Source organism: Oncorhynchus keta, chromosome 10, assembly GCF_023373465.1.
Source record: "Oncorhynchus keta strain PuntledgeMale-10-30-2019 chromosome 10, Oket_V2, whole genome shotgun sequence".
NCBI lineage: Eukaryota > Metazoa > Chordata > Actinopteri > Salmoniformes > Salmonidae > Oncorhynchus > Oncorhynchus keta.
Window position 1 is genome coordinate 51830798 of NC_068430.1, and position 24979 is coordinate 51855776.

The 24979-nt window shown below is 41.8% G+C and overlaps 1 protein-coding gene across 2 annotated transcripts in view; it reads left to right on the forward strand.

Moving 5' to 3' along the window:
* Positions 1–24979, forward strand: part of LOC118389370 (cadherin-22-like) — a 287048-nt gene that overhangs the window by 220983 nt on the left and 41086 nt on the right. For both annotated transcript variants that reach the window (XM_052527250.1, XM_052527251.1), the window contains 3 exons: positions 149–336; positions 4642–4898; positions 9216–9352. In XM_052527250.1, coding sequence (XP_052383210.1) covers positions 149–336; positions 4642–4898; positions 9216–9352 — 582 coding nt within the window. The remainder of the gene's footprint in view (positions 1–148; positions 337–4641; positions 4899–9215; positions 9353–24979) is intronic.

Below are 24979 nucleotides of genomic sequence, written 5' to 3' on the forward strand. Positions count from 1 at the left end.
TACTCTCCCTCCCAAATATTATCTTCCTCCTCCTCATCTTCCTCCTTCTTCTCATGCTTCCCCTAATCTTCACCTCATCCACCTTCTCTCCTCTTCTTACACAAATGTCTCCCTCCACCATCTCCACCTCCCCACTCCTCTTCTTCAGAGATGTACCAGTTTTCAATGTCTGAGGGGGCAGCCGTGGGGACGCCGGTGGGGAGGGTGATCGCCACGGACGCGGACATGGGGGAGAACACAGACATGAGCTACCTGATCAAAGATGAGGAGGGCGGGGAACTCTTCAAAGTCACCACCGACAGTGACACGCAAGAGGCCATCATCACCATCAAAAAGGTGGGAGTAAAATAAAGCTTTACCACCTAATGGTTATAGTTATGATTTGATCCTAAATCTATGTCTACGGGTAACTTTTACACAAGGTTAGAGTAGGATACAGTTGCCCCTAAACAGTGATCTAAGATATGTGCCTACATGAAGCAAAGGCTTACAGTACAACACATTCTACTTTCTGTAACAAAGAATCTGCCAGTAATGTGATATTTCTGTGTTACATTTTGTAAAGCATATAGAAGTTCAGTCTATCGTCACAGCAATTACAAGTGTTTAATTGCAGAATGATCCTTCTAATTCCTGACTGTCTTGATTCTATCTAATCTTAATTCAGTTGAACCAGTCTGTTAATTGACTGTGTGGGAAGGAAATCATTACATTCTTTCACATCAGAACATTGTCATATATTGTCATTAATCTTAACTGATTGCTTGGAAGGTAAAGATTTCATATACCAGAGACATTTGACAACCATTCACCTGGCAAACCACAGTGCCTTGCAAAAGTATTCACCCCCCTTGGCGTTTTTCCTATTTTGCTGCTTTACAACCTGTAATTTAAATAGATTTTTATTTGGAATTCATGTAAGGGACATACACAAAATAGTCCAAATTGGTGAAGTGAAATTAAAACAATGACTTGTTTCAAAAACGGAAAAGTGGTGCGTTTGTATTCACCCCCTTTGCAATGAAGTCCCTAAATAAGATCTGGTGCAACCAATTACCTTGAGAAGTCACATCATTAGTTAAATAAACTCAACATGTATGAAATCTAAGTATCACATGATCTGTCACATGATCTCAGTATATATACACCTGTTCTGAAAGGCCCCAGAGTCTGCAACACCACTAAGCAAGGGGCACCACCAAGCAAGCAGCACCATGAAGACTAAGGAGCTCTCCAAACAGGCCAGGGACAAAGTTGTGGAGAAGTACAGATCCGGGTTGGGTTATAAAAAAACACATGAAACTTTGAACATCCCACAAAGCACAATTAAATCCATTATTAAAAATGGAAATAATATGACACCACAACAACCTGCCAAGAGAGGGCCGCCCACCAAAACACATGGACCAGGCAAGGAGGGCATTAATCAGATAGGCAACGAAGTGTTCAACGATAACCCTGAAGGAGCTGCAAAGCTCCACAGTGGAGATTGGAGTATCTGTCCATAGGACAACTTTAAGCTGTACACTTCACAGAGCTGGGATTTACGGAGGAGTGGCCAGAAAAAAGTAAGCAAAAATGTTTGGTGTTTGCCAAAAGGCATGTGGGAGACTCCGCAAACATTTGGAAGAAGGTGCTCTGGTCAGATGAGACTAAAATTGAGCTTTTGGCAATCAAGGAAAACGCTATGTCTGGCGCAAATCCAACACCTCTCATCACCCCGAGAACAACATCCCCACAGTGAAGCATGGTGGTGGCAGCATCATGGTGTGGGGATGTTTTTCATCGGCCGGGACTGGGAAACTGGTTGGAATTGAAGAAAAGCTGGATGGTGCTAAATACAGGGAAATTATTGAGGGAAACCTGTTTCAGTCTTCCAGAGATGAGAGACTGGGACCGAGGTTCACCTTCCAGCAGGACAATGACACTAAGCATACTGCTAAAACAACACTTAAGTGGTTTAAGGGGAAACATGTAAATGTCTTGGAATGGCCTAGTCAAAGCCCAGACCTCAATCCAATTGAGAATCTGTGCTATGACTTAAAGATTGCTGTACACCAGCGGAACCCATCCAACCTGAAGGACCTGGAGCAGTTTATCATTGAAGAATGAGCAAAAATCCCAGTGGCTAGATGTGCCAAGCTTATATTGACATACTCCAAGAGACTTGCAGCTGTAATTGCTGCAAAAGGTGGCTCTACAAAGTATTGACCTTCGGGGGTGAATATTTATGAACCCTCACATTTTCTATTTTTTTTGTCTTATTACTTGTTTGTTTCACAATTAAAAATATTTTGCATCTTCAAAGTGGTAGACATGTTGTGTAAATCAAATGATACAAACCTCCCAAAAATCAATTTTAATTCCAGGTTGTAAAGGCAACAAAATAGGAAAAATGCCAAGGGGGTGAATACTTTCGCAAGCATGATGGAATAAAATATAATTAACTTTACTGTCCCTGAGGGGATCATGGTCTTAGACACACAGTGCTGCTGTACACAAAATAATCAATGTGCATTACAACCTCAACATAATACATGCATTGCACGTTACCCATGTCATAGACATTGTACATGTCTCGCACATACACATCAGACCTCTTCCCTTTTCCACATTTTGTTACTTTATAGCCTTATTCTGAAATGGATTAAATCAAACAAATTCCTCATCAATCTAAACAAAATACCCCAAAATAACAAAGCCGAAAACAGGTTTTTAGAAATATTTACATAAGTATTCAGACCATTTGCTGTGAGTCTCAAAATCGAGCTCGGGTGCATCCGGTTTCCATTGATCATACTTGACATGTTTGTACAACTTTATAGAAGTCCACCTGTGGTAAATTTAATTGATTGGACATGATTTGGAAAGACACACACCTGTCTACATAAGGTCCCACAGTTGACAGTGCATGTCAGAGTAAAAACAAAAGTCATGAGGTCGAAGGAATTGTGAGCTCACAGACAGGACTGTGTCGAGGCATAGCTCTTGGGAAGGGTACCAAAACATTTCTGCAGCATTGACAGTCCCCAAGAACACAGTGGCCTGCATCATTCTTAAAGGGAAGATGCTTGGAACTACCTAGACTCTTCTTAGAGCTGGCCGTTCGGCCAAACTGAGAAATTGGGGGAGGAAGGGCCTTGGTCAGGGATGTTACCAAGTGACCAGACAGTTCCTCTGTGGAGATAAGAGAACCTTTCAGAAGGACCTCTCCACCAATCAGGCCATTGTGGTAGAGTGTCCAGAGGGAAGCCACTTCTCAGTAAAAGGCACATGACCATGAGAAACAAAATTCTCTGGTCTGAGGAAACCAGATTAAACTCTTTGGCCTGAATGCCAAGTGTCACGTCTGGAGGAAACCTGGCACCATCCCTACAGTGAAGCATGGTGATGGCAGCATCATGCTGTGGGGATTGTTTTTCAGTGGCAGGGAATAGAAGTGAATAGACTAAAGTACAGAGAGATCCTTGATGAAAACTTGCTCCAGAGCGCTCAGGACCTCAGACTGGGGTGAAAGTTCACCTTCCAACAGGACAACAACCCTAAGCACACAGCAAAGACAAAGCAGGAGTGGCTTCGGGACAAGTCTCTGAATGTCCTTGAGTGGCCCAGCTAGAGTCCTGACATGAACCCGATCGAACATCTCTGGAGAGACCTGAAAGTAGCTGTGCAGCGATGCTCCCCATCCAACCTGACAGAGCTTGATAAGAATGGGAGAAACTCTCCAAATACAGGTGTTTCAAGCTTATAGCGTCATACCCAAGAAGACTCAATGCTGTAATCGCTGCCAAAGGAGCTTCAACAAAGTACTGAGTAACGGGTCTGAATACTTTTGCAAATGTGATATTAATACATTTCTAAAAACCTGTTTTTGTTTCGTCACTATTATTGTTTCGTCATTAAAAATACAATTCCATCCATTTTTGAATAAGGCTGTAATGTAACGAAACGTGGAAAAAGTCAAGGGCTCTGTATACTTTCCAAATGCACGGTATTCACTGAGTGTACCAAACATAAAGAACACCTGTTCTTTCCATGACATAAACTGACCAGGTGAAAGCTGTGATGCCTTATTGATGTTACTTGTTAAATCCACTTCAATCAGTGTAGATGAGACAGGTTAAAGAGGATTGTGTATGTGTGCCATTCGGAGGAGGGTAAATGGGCAAGACAAAATATTTATTAAGTGCGTTTGAACGGGGTATGGTAGTAGGTGCCAAGCGCAACTGTTTGTGTCAAGAACTTCAATGCTGCTGGGTTTTTCACGCTCAACAGTTTCCTGTGTGTATCAAGAAGGTTCCACCACCCAATAGTGTTGAAAGCATTGTAGTCAACATGGACCAGCATCCCTGTGGAATGCTTTCGACACCTTGGAGAGACCATGCCCCGACAAATTTAGTTTGTTCTTGGTGGTGGTGGTGGGTGGGGGGGTATATTTGGAAGGTGTTCTTAATGTTTTGTACACCCAGTGTGCAATATACTGTAAACTGCCCTTACACATTCTGTCAGTGGCATACTACCACAGCTCAGATGTACTTATTGCTGTTTAGGTATGAAGGAGTGCTTATACCTGTTCAGCTTAATGTAGGCACACTTTGTGACATGTCACTGCTTTAGCTCCTCTGTTTGTGCTCTGTTAAGGCATTGGACTTTGAGAGCAAGCGCACACACAATGTGGTGGTGGAGGCTGTCAACAAGCACGTAGACCCCCGCTTTTCGGAGCTGGGTTCTTTTCGGGACCAGACCATCGTGCGGGTCAGTGTAAACGACATTGATGAGCCGCCTGTCTTCCACCCTGCTGAGGGAACCATCTTGGAGGTCCAGGAGGATGCTAGGCTAGGGGCGCTGGTGGGCACTGTGACTGCCAAGGATCCGGACATGGAGAACGCGCCTGTCAGGTATGGATCATGGATCCCACTGTGTCAGCGTTTCCCTGTGTCCAAGTAGGCTACTGTGGCTATTTGATCATAATGTACAGTGAAACCTGTCAGGGTGGCCTACCATCAAAAATGATTGAGAAAATGCATTTTCACTTGAAAATAGCTATTCTATGATACATCCTACAGTAGCAGCCATGTGTGGTGTTCAATGTTTTTAGTCACCTACATACTAACATGTTTTTTAATGATGTTGTATGATGCAAGAAAAGGGTCCTACATGGAACCCTAATGGGTTCTACCTAGAAACAAAAGGGTTCTGACCTGGAACCAAAAAGGGTTCTTCAAATGGTTCTCATATGGGAACAGCCGAAGAACCATTTTAGGGTCTAGATGTTTTATTTTATTTAACTAGGCAAGAACAAATTCTTATTTTATAACGATGGCCTATCCCGGCCAAATCCTCCCCAAACCCGGACGACGCTGGGCCAATTGTGTGCCTCCAAATCACGACCCGTTGTGATACAGTCCGGGATCGAACCAGGGTCTGTAGTGACACCTCTAGCACTGAGATGCAGTACCTTAGACAGCTGCACCACTCGGGAGCACTTTTTTTTCTAAGAGTGTATAATAAGACATGCTATTAGTATAATGTATGGTTCACGAGTAAAGAAGTAGAACTTTCAACAAATAGAAACTTGTTTATACTGTAGCTACAAATGACCCTTCTATATTTGTGCAATTTCATGTAAAATTAAAGACCCCCAAATAAGGACTACGTGACTGCATTTATAAACAAGTAATTACAAGATATTCACTAACACTGCTGATGCAAATGTCATCTTATATCAACAAACACACGTTGCGATGAGCCCCGATAGAAACAACCATCCCAGTTTGTCATGGAGCGTACATGGACTTTGGGACTGACATTTCAATCAAAACAATGGTAATAAACGCACTATGGGAAGACAGCACTTCATAACAACAATATATATCATGAATACATTGATTCATCCATTTTGTTACCGAAGGCTACCACATTGACTGATGACCGTGCTAGAGGGTTAATCAATATCTCACGTGGCTTTGAGTTCGATCAGATCCCTATTTATGAGCAAAATTCTATTATTTTGTGCCAGAGCCTCTTAGGTCTTTGGTGGAAGAATAAAAGAGGCTAGTCAAGTGCGATGAACAGAGCTTCACGTACACCGACTCACACAGGCTGTTCAAATTACCTGTATTAAAAATGCATGAGGCTGAACTGAAAGTGCTCCAGGTGTAACAAAGTACAACACAATGGCAGTGCCGCCGCTTGAGTGTTGGCGCGGTGCCGTGCCCATCTGTACCACTTTAATCATCTCTATTGGATGGAACTAACCCAGGTGCCCGGTGCCAAAGGGACATCACTCTCCCACACCCCTGCCACCCTGCACCAACTGGGCATTGGTGGCCACTGCCTGGTAGCTAGCTGTACCAAGGGGTTAAGAGGCCCAGAGGAATGAATACAGCATCTGGATACGAAAGCTGACCAAGCTTTCCTTTGTTTGGCTCTTTATCGACTGGGGAAGATGTAATGGCGTCTTGAAACTGATGTGTATGGGTAGTTGTGTTGTCAAAACAATTTAGTGGCATACAGTATCTTATTAGTGCTTTCCAGTTTTCTGGAAATGTGTACTACTCCATGAATATATTAGAGTGCTGACAATTGCAATTGCTATAGAATGCAAAGCTAACATCTACACAATTTCGCCTCAACACCTACAATATCACTTTCGAATGCCGAAATATACAGTGGGGCAAAAAAGTATTTAGTCAGCCACCGATTGTGCAAGTTCTCCCAATTAAAAAGATGAGAGAGGCTTGTAATTTTCATCATAGGTACACTTCAACTATGACATACAAAATTAGAAAACAAATCCAGAAAATAACATTGTAGGATTTTTAATGAATTTATTTGCAAATTATGGTGGAAAATAAGTATTTGGTCAATAACAAAAGTTAATCTCAATACTTTGTTATATACCCTTTGATGGCAATGACAGAGGTCAAACGTTTTCTGTAACTCTTCACAAGGTTTTCACACACTGTTGCTGGTATTTTGGCCCATTCCTCCATGCAGATCTCCTCTAGAGCAGTGATGTTTTGGGACTGTTGCTGGGCAACACGGACTTTCAACTCCCTCCAAAGATTTTCTATGGGGTTGCGATCTGGAGACTGGCTAGGCCACTCCAGGACCATGAAATGCTTCTTACGAAGCCACTCCTTCGTATCTGACCATATGGCATTCTACCAATCTTCTTCTGGATCATCCTAATGCTCTCTAGCAAACTTCAGACGGGCCTGGACATGTACTGGCTTAAGCAGGGGGACACGTCTGGCACTGCAGGATTTGAGTCCCTGGCAGCGTAGTGTGTTACTGATGGTAGGCTTTGTTACTTTGGTCCCAGCTCTCTGCAGGTCATTCACTAGGTCCCCCCGTGTGGTTCTGAAATTTTTGCTCACCGTTCTTGTGATCATTTTGACCCCACGGGGTGAGATCTTGCGTGGAGCCACAGATCGAGGGAGATTATCAGTGGTCTTGTATGTCTTCCATTTCCAAATAATTGCTCCCACAGTTGATTTCTTCAAACCAAGCTGTTTACCTATTGCAGATTCAGTCTTCCCAGCCTGGTGCAGGTCTACAATTTTGTTTCTGGTGTCCTTTGACAGCTCTTTGGTCTTGGCCATAGTGGAGTTTGGAGTGTGACTGTTTGAGGTTGTGGACAGGTGTCTTTTATACTGATAACAAGTTCAAACAGGTGCCATTAATACAGGTAACGAGTGGAGGACAGAGGAGCCTCTTAAAGAAGAAGCTACAGGTCTGTGAGAGCCATAAATCTTGCTTGTTTGTAGGTGACCAAATACTTATTTTCCACCATAATTTGCAAATAAATTCATTAAACATCCTACAATGTGATTTTCTGGATTTTTTTTCATCATTTTGTCTGTCATAGTTGAAGTGTACCTATGATGAAAATTACAGGCCTCTCTCATCTTTTTAAGTGGGAGAACTTGCACAATCGTTGGCTGACTAAATACTTTTTTGCCCCACTGTAATTGTATGTAATTTACATCATTATTGTGTAGGTGTCACAGTTTATTCCCAATTCTTGCATAAATAAAACATATTTTAATGATAGATTTTCAAGTTTAGTAATATCGTTTATTAATATAGTATGTTTGGTATAAACATTACAGCTTCGATTCAGATTCAGAACCTACGGAACAGCAAGAGAAACTGCCCCTCCCTACGTTCAGACTATGCTCAAACCCTACATTCCAACCCGAGCACTCCATTCTGCCACCTCAGGTCTCTTGGCCATCAAAACCCCGACGGGAGGGCAGCGCCCGCTCAGCTCAGTCCAAGCTCTTCTCTGTTCTGGCACCCCAATGGTGGAATCAGCTTCCCCCTGAAGCTAGGACAGCAGAGTCCCTGCCCATCTTCCTGAAGACATCGGAAACCCTACCTCTTCAAATCTTAAATAATCCTCCTCCTCATCTCTAAAATAAGAAATAAAAACCAGAACCAGCAGATGCACTTGACTACTTTATTGAGGAAACGTGTACTTTCTATGCCTGTGATATGTAGTTGTCCCACTTAGCTAAGTAACTGTAAGTCGCTCTGGATAAGAGCATCTGCTAAATGACAAAAAATGTAAAATGTAGAACAGGCAGACTAATGTAATATGACTAGAATAATCTAACTGTGGATGCAGTATGCTCTCCAAACCTAGACTATAAGAAGCTCATCTCACTGTAGCCGTTTTGGCACTCTTATATGGTATGTACAAAGACCCGACCAATCCCTTTGATGAGCTTTTTGTGGAAACGGTAGAAAATGAAACTGATGATCCTCATAATATTTAATTAAAGTCCCGGTGGGCATACAAGACTGCCGAAAAAGAAGAGAAACTACTCATCGTATTTTGTTGGCTCTGTACTCTCCTGAATGGTCCTTGAGTAGCCAACCACAAGGATCTGCAAATGTATTTTGGTTTCATTGGAGTGCAGCATTAAATATTAATTATAATGTTTTTTCTCCAGCAAGGGCTGAAACCGCAGACATGTTTGGGGACAAAGGTGCAGTAGGGAAACAAGCACATTGGCTAAATGCATCATTATTTTCATCGTCCTCTGAATCTGGCTCACAGTTTCCCACTTGAAAATGCTAATGTGAAGCCATAACCTGGTGTCAAATGCAACTGGCAATGTCCCCATGGGCGCCTCTAAAAAAGTATTGCCGATGGACTCCCCATTCAATTATGTATTCCCCTTTTTTCTCACTCTCCCTACCAGGTACTCTATTGACCAGAGTACGGACCAGGAGCAGATCTTCCACATTGATCCAGTTTCGGGTGCCATCACGCTGGGCAATATTCTGGACCGAGAGACGGCTGGCTGGCACAACATTACTGTGATGGCAGTGGAAGCAGGTAAATGCTACATTACTATAAATAATGTTGTATTGCATGGTATGCATAGAAATACATGACATATCATAAGCCTTATATAACTAAGCAATAAAGCCTAAGGAAGTGTGGCGATATAAATATATGGCCAATATAACACGCCGAAGGGTTGTTCTTAGGCAAGACACAACACAGAGTGCCTGGATACAACACTTAGACGTGGTATATTGGCCATATAGCACAAACACTTGAGGTGCCTTATTGCTATTATAAACTTACCAACATAATTAGAACAATAAACAAGTCATTTTTGCGTCATACCTGTGGTATATTTAAGCAATAAGGCCCGATGGGGTGTGGTATATGGCCAATATACCACGGCTAAGGGCTGTTCTTGTTGCGGAGTGCCTGAATACAGCACTTAGCCGTGGTATATTGTGCATATACTACAAAGCCCCGAGGTGCCTTATTGCTATTATAAACTGGTTTCCAATGTAATTAGATCATTAAAAATAAATGCTTTGTCATACCCGTGGTATACGGTCTGATATACCACGGCTGTCAGCCAATCAGCATTCAGGGCTCTAACCACCCAGTTTGTAATGTCTGATATACAATAGCTTTCAGACAATCAGCATCCAGAACCCAAACTACCCCGTTTATAAGATATTGTAAAGGCTCATACAGTACATGCTTCTAACAAGTTTTTAAAGCATTACACCTGGATGTTTTAAGTGAAGTGTTTTTAAGAATCGTTAATACGCCTTTGATGGAGAGGCTGACACAGGGCCATGATACTTAACACTGTCATGAGACTGACATAGCATATGTCATAACAGTTTATAACACCCAGCCCTGCCCCTATAATAACTGACATAATACAAGCCTGAAGCTTGTTTGTTTTCTTTTTTCAAATATCAATGAGCCTAACGTGATGTGATTATTATGATATTGATATGGAATCACAGTTGGCGGACAAATATCAGCGTCCAACCAAGCTGTCACATAATCCAACATGAAAGCAGAACACCTGTAATGTTGTTTTGTCTCGCCTAATACTTTTTCATTCGCAAAGAAAATGGAGAACGTAATAACCTGACTGTGGAGTAGCTGGTGACAAGCTATTCTTGTGCTTTGAATACAATCCCAAAATCACATCTGTCGAAGATTAGAAAAAGTACTGAGTGAATGCCCGTCCCTCCTTAGTTTAGTTCTTAGTGGAGCAAAGAGGAGGGACGGGCATTCACTCAGTACTTTTTCTAATCTTCGACAGATGTGATTTTGGGATTGTATTCAAAGCACAAGAGATTGCATTCTGCATCTGGCTAGTAATACCTACCTGTCCTCACAGGCACAGGATGAAAGAAAGTATTACAGCACAACAACACTGAATTCTACATCTCTTGGTATTTGTGATTCCCCCTTAAAGGTGCAATATGCCGAATTCGGTCCGCAATCTCCTGGTTGCTAAAATTCGAATAGTTGGCCTAATTTCAGTGTACGTGACAAAACAAGCAATGTGTAGGGTAGAGAATCATTGTACCATCTAAACCGCTGTGAAATATATTTTCAATAACCAAAAGCCGGATATCGAGGTCCTGGGCTGGCGTGGTTACACGTGGTCTGCGGTTGTGAGGCTGGTTGGATGTACTGCCAAATTCTGTAAAGCGAAGTTGGAGGTGGCTTATGGTAAAGAAATTAACATGAAATTCCTGCAGTCAAAATGTCAATTGCACTCTCCCTCAAAACGTAGTGGCATTGTGTTGTATGACAAAACTGCACATTTTAGAGTGGCCTTTTATTGTCCCCAGCACAAGGTGCACCTTTGTAATGATCATTCTGTTTAATCAGCTTCTTGATATGCAACACCTATCAGTTGCATGGATTATTTTAGCAAATGGGAAATGCTCATTTCCAAGCACGTAAATACATTTGTGCACACAATTTGAGAGAAATAAGCTTTTTGTGTAAATGGCACATTTCTGGGATGTTTTATTTCAGCACATGAAACATGGGACCAACACTTTACATGTTTGTTTATATTTTTGTTCAGTATAGAATTTTAGCAACCAGTAAATGGCGAAGCATTTCTGCATAGTGCACCTATAAGAAAAGGATGCATAAAAATAACGCACATAGAATAGATCTACCGTTTCTAAAACATGCTTTCACTGAGAATGACAGATCAATGACTCACATTTCTATGTGAATTTGGTCAGTTTCCCAAAAAGTTACAAATTGCATCTGCAATTGTAAAAACATAGCCCTGACTGTATGTTATGGAATTATTCATAGTAGTTTGGGATTATGCTTATTTAAGTGCTCTACGCGACACACTTGTTTTCCTTGGAAGCAAACACACATACACACACACTTTTACACTCATTATATGCTGCTGCTACTCTGTTCTTTATTTTACTCTTGGTATTATCTATCCTGATGTCTAGTCACTTTACACCGCCTTCATGTAAACTCAGCAAAAAAAGAAACATCCCTTTTCAGGACCCTGTCTTACAAAGATATTTTGTACAAATTCAAATAACTTCACAGATATTCATTGTAAAGGGTTTAAACACTGTTTCCCATGCTTGTTCAATGAACCATAAACAATTCATGAACATGCACCTGTGGAACAGTCATTAAGACACTAACAGTTTGCAGACGGTAGGTCACAGTAATGAAAATGTAGGACACTAAAGAGGCCTTTCTACTGACTCTGAAAAACACCAAAAGAAAGATGCCCACGGTCCCTGCTCATCTGCGTGAACGTGCCTTAGGCCTGCTGCAAGGAGGCATGAGGACTGCAGATATGGCCAGGGCAATACATTGAAATGTCCGTACAGTGAGACGCCTAAGACAGCGCGACAGGGAGACAGGACGGACAGCTGATCATCCTCAAAGTAGCAGACCATGTGTAACAACACCTGCACAGGATCGGTACATCCGAACATCACACTTGCGGGACGGGACAGGTACAGGATGGCAACAACAACTGTCCGAGTTACACCAGGAAAGCACAATCCCTCCATCAGTGTTCAGACTGTCCGCAATAGGCTGAGAGAGGCTGGACTGAGGGCTTGTAGGCTTATTGTAAGGCAGGTCCTCACCAGACATCACAGGCAACAACGTCGCCTATGGGCACAAACCCACCATCGCTGGACCAGACAGGACTGGCAAAAAGTGCTCTTCACTGACGAGTCGTGGTTTTGTCTCACCAGGGGTGATGATCGATTCGCATTTATTGTGGAAGGAATGAGCGTTACACTGAGGCCTGTACTCTGGAGTGAGATCGATTTGGAGGTGAAGGGGCTGTCATGGTCTGGGGCAATGTGTCACAGCATCATCAGACTCAGCTCGTTGTCATTGCAGGCAATCTCAACGCTGTGCATTACAGGGAAGACATCCTCCTCCCTCATGTGGTACCATTCCTGCAGGCTCATCCTGACATGACCCTCCAGCATGACAATGCCACCAGACATACTGCTCGTTCTGTGCGTAACATCCTGCAAGACAGGAATGTCAGTCTTGTGCCATGGCCAGCGAAGAGCCAGGACCTCAATCCCATTGAGCACGTCTGGGACCTGTTGGATCGGAGGGTGAGGACTAAGGCCATACCCCCCAAAAATGTCCGGGAAATTGCAGGTGCCTTGGTGGAAGAGTGGTGTGACATCTCACAGCAAGAACTGGCAAATCTGGTGCAGTCCATGAGGAGGAGATACACTGCAATACTTAATGCAGCTGGTGGCCACACCAGATACTGACTGTTTTGATTTTGACCCCCCCCCCCTTTGTTCAGGGACACATTATTACATTTCTGTTAGTCACATGTCTGTGGAACTTGTTCAGTTTATGTCTCAGTTGTTGAATCTTGTTATGTTCATACAAATATTTACACATCTTAAGTTTGCTGAAAATAAACACAGTTGATAGTGAGAGGACATTTCTTTTTTTGCTGAGTTTACATACAGTATCTACCTCACTAGGCGGCAGCGTAGCCTAGTGGTTAGAACGTTGAACTAGTAACCGTAAGGTTGCGAGTTCAAACCCCCAAGCTGACAAGGTCGTTCTGCCCCTGACATCTGTCGTTCTGCCCCTGAACAGGCAGTTAACCCACTGTTCCCAGGCTGTCCTTCTGTAGCTCAGTTGGTAGAGCATGGCGCTTGTAATGCCAGGGTAGTGGGTTCGATCCCCGGGACCACCCATACGTAGAATGTATGCACACATGACTGTAAGTCGCTTTGGATAAAAGCGTCTGCTAAATGGCATATATTATTATTATATTAAGAATATGTTCTTAACTGACTTGCCTGGTTAAATAAAGGTAAAAAAAAATAAAAAAATAAAAATACCTTGTACCTCTGCACATTGATCTGGTACTGGTACTCCCTGTATATAGCTCCTTTCTAGTGTACTTTATTCCTGTTGTGTTAAAATTGTATTTGATTTGAACTTCTTATACAAACATTTAGAGCAGATTTGAATTCGGGAGTCTTTCAGTATCTACTTGGAGCTGTATTTCTCAAGACAAATTGTTTGCTTTTGTGCTCTTCCTCTTTGTGCATTATGTTATAGGCACATTTTTTATGTTAATTGACCATTCAAGGGTGTGAGACAGTCATTTCAACCCATAGCAAGCATAAACACAGGGCCCTTCCTTACATCTCCCAAAAAAAAGCCCAGACAAACAAAGTCGATGCTTGATTTCATCAGAAATTCTATCCAAATGTTTATCACCAGTGGCTCATCCAGTCCCGAAGACACTGAGGAGAAGTTTTGCGCAACTTGGTTTTATGACTCTTCGATTAATTACCATTGGAATGGCAAAAGGTTGAATTGAATGAGGCCAATTTAAGGTTACAGTAAAATAACATGACCTCATTATTCCCCAACTCCATTATTGACCTTAACCCTTTGACGCGTACAATCACATATTTGTGGTCATTGTTAAGTGGTTCCTGCAGCGTACGATCTCAAATACGTGATTGGAACAGTAGCAACAGAACGTATGATGCATGATGTCTAAACACCATTGTTGTCTGAAACAGCATCTAAATATTTTTTTTGTACTGATGAAAAACGAAGGTCTTAAACTGTATTCCTCAATTGTACCTTTTATTGTAAAAGATAAATGTGAACTTCATCATCCAAGCATCACACATCCACAGCCAAACTCATTCCATAAACCAGTCTAAATAACAGGTTAGTGACCTAAAAGCTAAACTAGTTTACAATGTACCACATCTCTGGTGAGACTAATGGTGAGACTAAAGAGACTAATGTAATGCTGTTTAGAAAATAAATGCATGTCAGCTAAGCTAACAGCAGCTACATTCTTTATGATGGCAGCCATGTTTGTTTAAGTTTGACAAGTGAAAATACCCTAATCCCAGAATGCCATTCACTATAAAATACAAATAAACAAAGTCAAAGATGGCTTCGCTCATTGCCTGAAAAATATTAACTTTGTTTAGACACTTTTCAGCATATTACAAATCATTGATGTACTTGTTACAGTGTATACAAGAACTGGAGCACATGTTGACAAGTTGTTTACCGTTTTTGACAAATCACAAAGCAAATAAAATGTTTAACCTCACAGATCATCACATCAAATACTAGCCTACTACCTAGCCTAACCATAGCACAAAAGCTAAACAGGGTTGAAACGATTTTAGGGGGGTTTGTAAGTCTGTGGGTGGTAGAAATGGGGGACGGTATCGTGGGGGGATATAATGCATAATATACTACTATGATGGGTAATTTATCAATAGATGGGGGACAAACACAAGAGAAGGTTATATAAAATATATTAATAAAAATAACCCCCTTGGAAAGGGGGATCTGAGCTGGCAACCCTGAGGTACCAAAGTTACGATCTGATACCGCAATCAAGACAACTGGGAACTCGAAGGAAAAAAAAGTTTTGAATGGTCCTTCAAGTCAGAATTCCAACTCGGGAACTCGGGCCTCTTTCTAAAACTCCGACTTTCTGACCTGAAGATCATTGACGTCACAGTTGTCTTGAAAGCACCATAAGTCAGTCGAGTGAACTAACCTTTGTGATTTTTTTTATTTCACCTTTATTTAACCAGGTAGGCTAGTTGAGAACAAGTTCTCATTTGCAACTGCGACCTGGCCAAGATAAAGCATAGCAGTGTGAACAGACAACACAGAGTTACACATGGAGTAAACAATTAACAAGTTAATAACCCAGTAGAAAAAAAGAGAGTCTATATACATTGTGTGCAAAAGGCATGAGGAGGTAGGCGGATAATTATAATTTTGCAGATTAACACTGGAGTAATAAATGATCAGATGGTCATGTACAGGTAGAGATATTGGTGTGCAAAAGAGCAGAAAAGTTAATAAATATAAACAGTATGGGGATGGGCTTGGGTGGGCTATTTACCAATAGACTATGTACAGCTGCAGCGATCGGTTAGCTGCTCAGATAGCAGATGTTTGAAGTTGGTGAGGGAGATAAAAGTCTCCAACTTCAGCGATTTTTGCAATTCGTTCCAGTCACAGGCAGCAGAGAACTGGAACGAAAGGCGGCCAAATGAGGTGTTGGCTTTCGGGAGGATCAGTGAGATACACCTGCTGGAGCGCTTGCTACGGGTGGGTGTTGCCATCGTGACCAGTGAACTGAGATAAGGCGGAGCTTTACCTCGCATGGACTTGTAGATGACCTGGAGCCAGTGGTTCTGGCGACGAATATGTAGCGAGGGCCAGCCGACTTGAGCATACAGGTCGCAGTGGTGGGTGGAATAAGGTGCTTTAGTAACTGCATCCAGTTTGCTGAGTAGAGTATTGGAAGCTATTTTGTAGATGACATCGCCAAAGTCGAGGATCGGTAGGATAGTCAGTTTTACTAGGGTAAGTTTGGCGGCGTGAGTGAAGGAGGCTTTGTTGCGGAATAGAAAGCCGATTCTAGATTTGATTTTAGATTGGAGATATTTGATATGAGACTGGAAGGAGAGTTTACAGTCTAGCCAGACACCTAGGTACTTATAGATGTCCACATATTCTAGGTCGGAACCATCCAGGGTGGTGATGCTAGTCGGGCGTGCGGGTGCAGGCAGCGAACGGTTGAAAAGCATGCATTTGGTTTTACTAGCGTTTAAGAGAAGTTGGAGGAAGGAGTGTTGTATGGCATTGAAGCTCGTTTGTAGGTTAGATAGCACAGTGTCCAAGGACGGGCCGGAAGTATACAGAATGGTGTCGTCTGCGTAGAGGTGGATCAGGGAATCGCCCGCAGCAAGAGCAACATCATTGATATATACAGAGAAAAGAGTCGGCCCGAGAATTGAACCCTGTGGCACCCCCATAGAGACTGCCAGAGGATCGGACAGCATGGCCTCTGATTTGACACACTGTCTGCAAAGTAGTTGGTGAACCAGGCAAGGCAGTCATCAGAAAAACCGAGGCTACTGAGTCTGCCGATAAGAATATGGTGATTGACAGAGTCGAAAGCCTTGTCAAGGTCGATGAAGACGGCTGCACAGTACTGTCTTTTATCGATGGCGGTTATGATGTCGTTTAGTACCTTGAGCGTGGCTGAGGTGCATCTGTGACCGGCTCGGAAACCAGATTGCACAGCGGAGAAGGTACGGTGGGATTCGAGATGGTCAGTGACCTGTTTGTTGACTTGGCTTTCGAAGACCTTAGATAGGCAGGGCAGGATGGATATAGGTCTATAACAGTTTGGGTCCAGCGTGTCTCCCCCTTTGAAGAGGGGGATGACTGCGGCAGCTTTCCAATCCTTGGGGATCTCAGACAATATGAAAGAGAGGTTGAACAGGCTGGTAAAATGGGTTGCGACAATGGTGGCGGATAGTTTCAGAAATAGAGGGTCCAGATTGTCGAGCCCAGCTGATTTGTACGGGTCCAGGTTTTGCAGCTCCTTCAGAACATCTGCTATCTGGATTTTGGTAAAGGAGAACCTGGAGAGGCTTGGGCGAGTAGCTGCGGGCGGGGGGCTGTTGGCTGAGGTTGGAGTAGCCAGGAGGAAGAAATGGCCAGCCGTTGAGAAATGCTTGTTGAAGTTTTCGATAATCATGGATTTATCGGTGGTGAACGTGTTACCTAGCCCCAGTGCAGTGGACAGCTGGGAGGAGGTGCTCTTGTTCTCCATGGACTTCACAGTGTCCCAGAACTTTTGGGAGTTAGAGCTAGAGGATTCACATTTCTGCATGAAGAAGCTGGCCTTTGCTTTCCTGACTGACTGCGTGTATTGGTTCCTGACTTCCCTGAACAGTTGCATATCGCGGGGACTATTCAATGCTATTGCAGTCCGCCACAGGATGTTTTTGTGCTGGTCGAGGGCAGTCAGGTCTGGAGTGAACCAAGGGCTATATCTGTTCTTAGTTTAGCATTTTTTTGAACGGAGCGTGCTTATCTAAAATGGTGAGGAAGTTACTTTTAAAGAACGACCAGGCATCCTCAACTGACGGGATGAGATCAATATCCTTCCAGGATACCCGGGACAGGTCGATTAGAAAGGCCTGCTCACAGAAGTGTTTTAGGGAGCGTTTGACAGTGATGAGGGGTGGTCGTTTGACTGCGGATCCGTAGCGGATACAGGCAATGAGGCAGTGATCGCTGAGATCACAGATTTAGGGTTGTACCTGGTGGGTTCCTTGATGATTTGTGTCAGATTGAGGGCATCTAGCTTAGGACTGCCGGGGTGTTAAGCATATCCCAGTTTAGGTCACCTAACAGAACAAACTCTGTAGGTAGATGGGGGGCGATCAATTCACAAATGGTGTCCATGTCACAGCTGGGAGCTGAGGGGGGTCGGTAGCAGGCAGCAACAGTGAGAGACTTATTTCTGGAGAGAGTCATTTTTAAATTAGTTCGAACTGTTTGGGTATGGACCTGGAAAGTATGACATTACTTTGCAGGTTATCTCTGCAGTAGACTGCAACTCCTCCCCCTTTGGCAGTTCTATCTTGACGGAAAATGTTGGGTATGGAAATCTCAGAATTTTTGGTGGCCTTCCTGAGCCAGGATTCAGACACGGCAAGGACATCAGGGTTAGCAGAGTGTGCTAAAGAAGTGAGTAAAACAAACTTAGGGAGGAGGCTTCTGATGTTGAAATGCATGAAACCAAGGCTTTTTCGATCACAGAAGTCAACAAATGAGGGTGCCTGGGGACATGCAGGGCCTGGGTTTACCTCCACATCGCCCGCGGAACAGAGGACGAGTAGTATGAGGGTGCGGCTAAAGGCTATCAAAACTGGTCGCCTAGAGCGTTGGGGACAAACAATGAAAGTAGCAGATTTCTGGGCATCGTAGAATATATTCAGGGCATAATGCGCAGACAGGGGTATGGTGGGGTGCGGGTACAGTGGAATCCCAGCTAGCTAAAACAGTAGGCGAGACAACAACAGCTAATCAGCTTGCACAACAACAGCAGGTAAAATGGCGTTGACTCGGCAGAGAGGGTCGGATTACATCTTTGGTCCGACAGACGCTAATGATGTTAACAAACATGGCACCACACATAGCCAGGAAATAGCTTAGCATTAGCTCATCATAATCATAACAACATTATAGTATTTTACACACATCATATGCGTCCATTACAATCATTGCAAGTATCGGAATTCATGATTTGTCACCAGTACTTGAAAACATGTTAATAAAACAGTTAATACATTATGATCCATACATACATATGGTGTGCTACAGCAGAAACAGGTTATACAGAAAGTAAGCTACTTACTTTGACATGTCCAAAGTCCAATTTGTAAGACAAACAACCATGAAGGCAATGCAAGTGCCAGCCAGAAAATGTGGTGGGGGAAAATGTTTGTGTAAGGCCTGTTCTGACTAGAGATGCGCAATGTCTTCATATTTGATCTGGGTAAACACTCGGGAACTGCTTGGGCTCACGTTGAAGAGAGAAGTTTGTCCGTTCAGTAAAGTCTCAAACATAAATTGTTTGCAAGAGTGAAATGGGATACTTATTATGCGAATTAACGAGGAGGCGGAACACACCTCAATTCAAATTGTTGTTAGAAAATAAAACTTGTTAGAAAATAATTTGAAATTGACAAGTTGAAACAGCCTATAGCCTATTGATAATTAGCAGTCAGCTTGCCTTGGTTTGAGGGCAGCATGGGTAACTAACTGTCCTGTTGTGTAACATTCACATTTTGGAACAGTGAGAGTATTCTGACATCACACGCATGAAAAAACTCATGCAGGGGCGACGGTTAGAGATAGCTGGAACTCATGTGTGAAAATGTTAATGCCCTGTGATTACTTCATCAGCACTGTTGATTTCTTCCTTGATGAAATTAGGTCCATGGTTGGTCATCATGTTGCATGGGTGATTGACCCTGATTCGTAATGAGCAAGGCCAGAAAAAACTAACTCATAATATTTTTAACTATTATTTCTCCATGTCAGAGGAAGTCATACCACATTCTCTCCATATCAGAGTTAGCGAATATACAGTGTGTCAACTAAATTGTTTGCATTCACATATGCTTAATTCTTTTCATTAAAACACGTATAAACTCAGAACCTCCGACATCCAAAACAGTTTATAACCGGAGTGTTAAATATGAGTTGGAAACTCGGGTAGCATCGTTGCATCCTCTGTTTCCAAGTTGGATATTTCAGAGTTTCTTAGTTCCCACTTGTGCATGAATGCATCATAAAGGCGGCTCCTCTGCAGTACATGTAGTCCTTCCCTCGATGGGAGACTGAGGACCTGAGTTGTAGTGTCATGAGCAGCCTTTTGCATCTTCTGCAGACTCCTGACAGACCTGCTTTCGGTGCAGAATCCTATCAGAGTAGGAAGACTGACACATCATTTCAGAGACCTGTGATAGTGAGCATATCACATTGCAAAAGTGTATTTTTTGTGACAGGTAAATGGAAAAAATAATATTCCCACCCTTAGGGTTAAAAGATACCAGAGTACAAAATACTTTTTACAGCGTTTCACATTTCCCCTGACCTGGTGCAATCTGTCATTCTCCCATGAAATAAGGCACTTTTCCCTGGTAGGCCGTCATTGAAAATAAGAGTTTGTTCTTAACTGATTTGCCTGGTTAAATAAAAAAAATACCAGAGTAAATTATCTATTGATTCTGTCTCTTCGCAGCAAAATCTACAGAGCTGAGACTGAAATTATGCATTCTGTTGGTGTCAGTGATTTTATATAATACTTTAAATTTAAAATCTTAATTGAATCAAGTGTAGTTTTTTGTACCATGTGCCATGGAATTGGCACATCGAAAATCCTTCCTATTTATTTTGCAACCTGTATGGCGCAGAGGTCAGCATTTTTGTCCTCAAATGAAACTGGTATATTTTTCTATTCATGCCAGTTCCTTTCAGCCAATTTGTATCTTTAATATATGGCAGGCAAACAAATTCCCTACCTTCTCTCTTTTCCACTTGCCTCCTCCATTTTTGTGGTAGTACTGCAATCAGTTGGTTGTTAGTTTAGATTGAGCAGATATTCACATGTTTTTTTGATAGCTGCATATGTGACATAACTCCTCTGTTTCTATTCCTAATATCATTAATAAACATAATAGCATTTAAAAATATGTTTTCCATAAAGAATGTTTTTTTTATTAATCAGTATATTTGAGTTTAACCATAACATTTGTTGTAATATTTGTTCTATCTTTTCTGGAGGATAAAACTGAAATTGTAACCAGCTTTGTATGGCTTGTTTAAGAAAGGGCGATACTTGAAACAAAATGTTGTTTTCAATTAGTCGGAAATTATAAGTTTTTCAACAAAGGATGAGCCTTTCTTAATAATCTACCCAAGAAACATTTTTGAGTTTAAGTATAATTTATGTATGAGTGAAGCTTTGAGTGAGAGGTTTAAAGCTTTAATATTTAATAATAATTTTAGCCCCCTAAACTCATATTCATTATATAAATAGGCACGTGGCTTCTTCCTTGCTGAGCGTCCTTTCAGATGATGTCTATATACGACTTGTTTTTCTGTGGATATAGATACTTTTGTACTTGTTTCCTACTGCATCTTCACAAGGTTCTTTGCTGTTGTTCTGCAATTGATTTGCACTTTTCACACCAAGTACGTTAATCTCTAGGAGACAGAACGCGTCTCCTTCCTGAGCGGTATGATGGATGCGTGGTCCCATCGAGTTTACAGATGTACAGATGAATGTACCTTCAGGCATTTGGAAATTGCTCCCAGGGATGAACTAGACTTGTGGAGGTCTACACTTTTTTTTCTGAGGTCTTGGCTGATTTCTTTTGATTTTGCCATGATGTCAAGCAAAGAGGCACTGAGTTTGAAGGTAGGCCTTGAAATACATCCATGGGTACACCTCCAATTGACTCAAATGATGTTGATGAGCCTATCAGAAGCTTCTAAAGCCATGACATAATTTTCTGGAATTTTCCAAGCAGTTTAAAGGCACAGTCAACTTTGTGTATGTAAACTGCTGACCCACTGGAATTGTGATACAGTGAAATAATCTGTCTGTAAGGAAAAATGAGTTGTGTCAAGTAGATGTCCTAACCGACTTGCCAAAACTATCGTTTGTTAACAAGAAATGTGTGGAGAGGTTGAACAACTAGTTATAATGACTCCAACCTAAGTGTATGCAAACTTCCGACTTCAACTGTATCTCTATATACAGTGGCTTGCGAAAGTAATCACCCCTTTTTGAATCTTTCCTATTTTGTTGCATTCAACCAGGAATTAAAATATATGTTTTGACTTTTTGACTTTTGACATTTGACTTACACAACATGCTTTGAAGATGCAAAATATATTTTTTATTGTGAAACAAACAAGAAATACGTTTTTAAAAAACTGAAAACTTGTGCGTGCATAACTATTCACCCCCACCCCCCCTCAATACTTTGTAGAGCCACCTTTTGCAGCAATTACATCTGTAAGTCTCTTGGAGTATGTCCCTATAAGCTTGGCACATCTAGCCACTGGGATTTTTGCCCGTTCTTCAAGGCAAATCTGCTGCAGCTCCTTCAAGTTGGATGGTTTCAGCTGGTGTACAGCAATCTTTAAGTCATACCAAAGATTCTCAATTGGATTGAGGTCTGGTCTTTGACTAGGCCATTCCAAGACATTTACATTTTTACACTTAAACCACTCGAGTGTTACTTTAGCAGTATGCTTAGTGTCATTGTCCTGCTGGAAGGTGAACCTCCATCCCAGTCTCAAATCTCTGGAAGACTGAAACAGGTTTCCTTCAAGAATTTCCCTGTATTTAGCACCATCCATCATTCCTTCAATTCTGACCAGTTTCACAGTCCCTGCCGATGAAAAACATCCCCACACCATGATGCTGCCACCACCATGCTTCACTGTGGGGATGTTGTTCTCGGGGCGATGAGAGGTATTGGGTTTGCGCCAGACATAGCGTTTTCCTTGATGGCCAAAAAGCTCAATTTTAGTCTCAACCTTAGTTGAGAGTACCTTCTTCCTTATGTTTGGGGAGTCTTCAAATGCCTTTTGGCAAACACCAAACATGTTTGCTTTTTTATGGACACTCTTCCGTAAAGCCCAGCTCTGTGGAGTGTATGGCTTAACCTCTTGAAGCTAGGGGGCACTATTTTTATGTTTGGAAAGATAACGTTTCCAAAGTAAAGGGCATACTTCTCAGGACCAGATGCTAGAATATGCATATAATTGACAGCTTAGGATAGAGAGCCCTCTAAAGTTTCAAAAACTGTAAAAATATTGTCTGATATTGCAGGTGAAAGCCTGAGAAAAATCCAATCACAAAGTGACTCTTATTTTGAAACGTCTGTGTTCCTATTCATCCCTATTGACCATTGAAAGGGATATCCCTAAGGTGTCTACAGCCTTTAGACATAGTTTCAGGCCTTTATTTTGAAGAATGAGCGTGAACGACCACATTACGTAAGTGGTCAGGTGGGGGCTCTCAGAGTGATTTTTGCGCAAAAGAGAGAGGTGGCCATTGTTCCTCCCGGTCCAAGTGAAAAGCCAACTGTCCCGATTGATATATTATCGAAGAGATACTTGAAAAAAACCTTGAGGGTTTATTATAAAAAACGTTTGCCATGTTTCTGTCGACATTATGGATATAATTTGGAATTTTTGTCTGGTTGTCGTGACCGTGGATTCCTGGGCATAACGCACCAAACTAAAGCAGGTATTTGGATATAAAAAAAATCTTTATGGAACAAAAGGAACATTTGCTGTCTAACTGGGAGTCTCGTGAGTGAAAACATCCGAAGATCATCAAAGGTAAACAGTTCATTTGATTGCTTTTCTGATTTTCGTGACCAAGCTTCCTGATGCTGAGTTTACATAATGCTATGCTAGGCTATCGATAAACTTACACAAACGCTTGTATTGCTTTCGCTGTAAAGCATAATTTCAAAATCTGAGACGACAGGTGGATTAACAAAAGGCTAAAATGTGTTTCGCTATATTTAATTTCTGATTTCATGAATATGAATATTTTCTAGTAATACTTTTTGACTGTTGCGCTATGCTATTCAGCGGTTGCTGAATAAAAATATACCGGATCCGGGATGGGTAGTTCTAAAAGGTTTTAAAGTGGTCCTGTGGACAGTTACTCCAATCTCCACTGCAGCTCCTTCAGGGTTATCTTTGTTGTCTCTCTAATCAATGCCCTCCTTGCCTGCCCTGTGTGTTTTGGTGGGCAGCCCTCTCTTGGCAGGTTTGTTGTGGTGTTATATTCTTTCCAGTTTTAAATAATGTATTTAATGGTGTTCCATGGGATGTTCAAAGTTTCAGATTTTTTTTATAACTCAACCTTGATCTGTACTTCTCCACAACTTTGAGTTGAAATGTATTTGGCTAAAGTGTATGTGAACTTCTGACTTCAACTGTATACCCCAAAAATATATGGGGTATTGGAAATGATGCATACAATTACATTGATGGAAGCAACAATCTATCCACAATATTAAAGCTGATCCACCTTCTACATTTTTTATATACAAATAAAATAATAATAATACATTAATACTATTATAAAAAACACGTTTGATACCATTCCATTGAATCCATTCCAGACATTATTAGGAGCCGTCCTGCAGTGATAGAACCATATGGCTGAACCCAGATTTACATTTCAGAGCTATAATGCTCTATCAGCAATTGCACCCCCCTAAAAAACAGATTTATAAATGGCTCAGGATTTTGATACTCTGTACGTTTAGGTACCTTTAAGGTGAGATCTGACATGTAAAAGCTTTGATGCTTAGTGTCTCAAAACAGTGTTTTGTACAGTCCCAGGGTCATTAAGTATTTGTCTATTTTTGAGGCTACCAGACAGCCCTTTTCATTATTTTGTCTACATTATGTAATAATTAATTTGAACAACAAATTCCAAATGCAAGCTTCATAAGTAAATGATAAATATCAAGCTATTTTGACATACCAAAAGACCAGTAGGCCTACGCTCGTAATTGCTGCTTGATGCCCCATTGCTGGTGAGCTTGCATGTAAATAGTTACAATTGTTGATCACCCCCCACAAAAAAAAAAAAAATATGTACAGGGAGAACACGTGCAAATGATCACTGCGCAAATGTAGCCTGTTATTACAGCCATAAACAGGGATGCATTTTCAAACTCAAGATACAGAAATAAACTGCATTTTACACCTGCATTTTGAGCTGAACGTTAT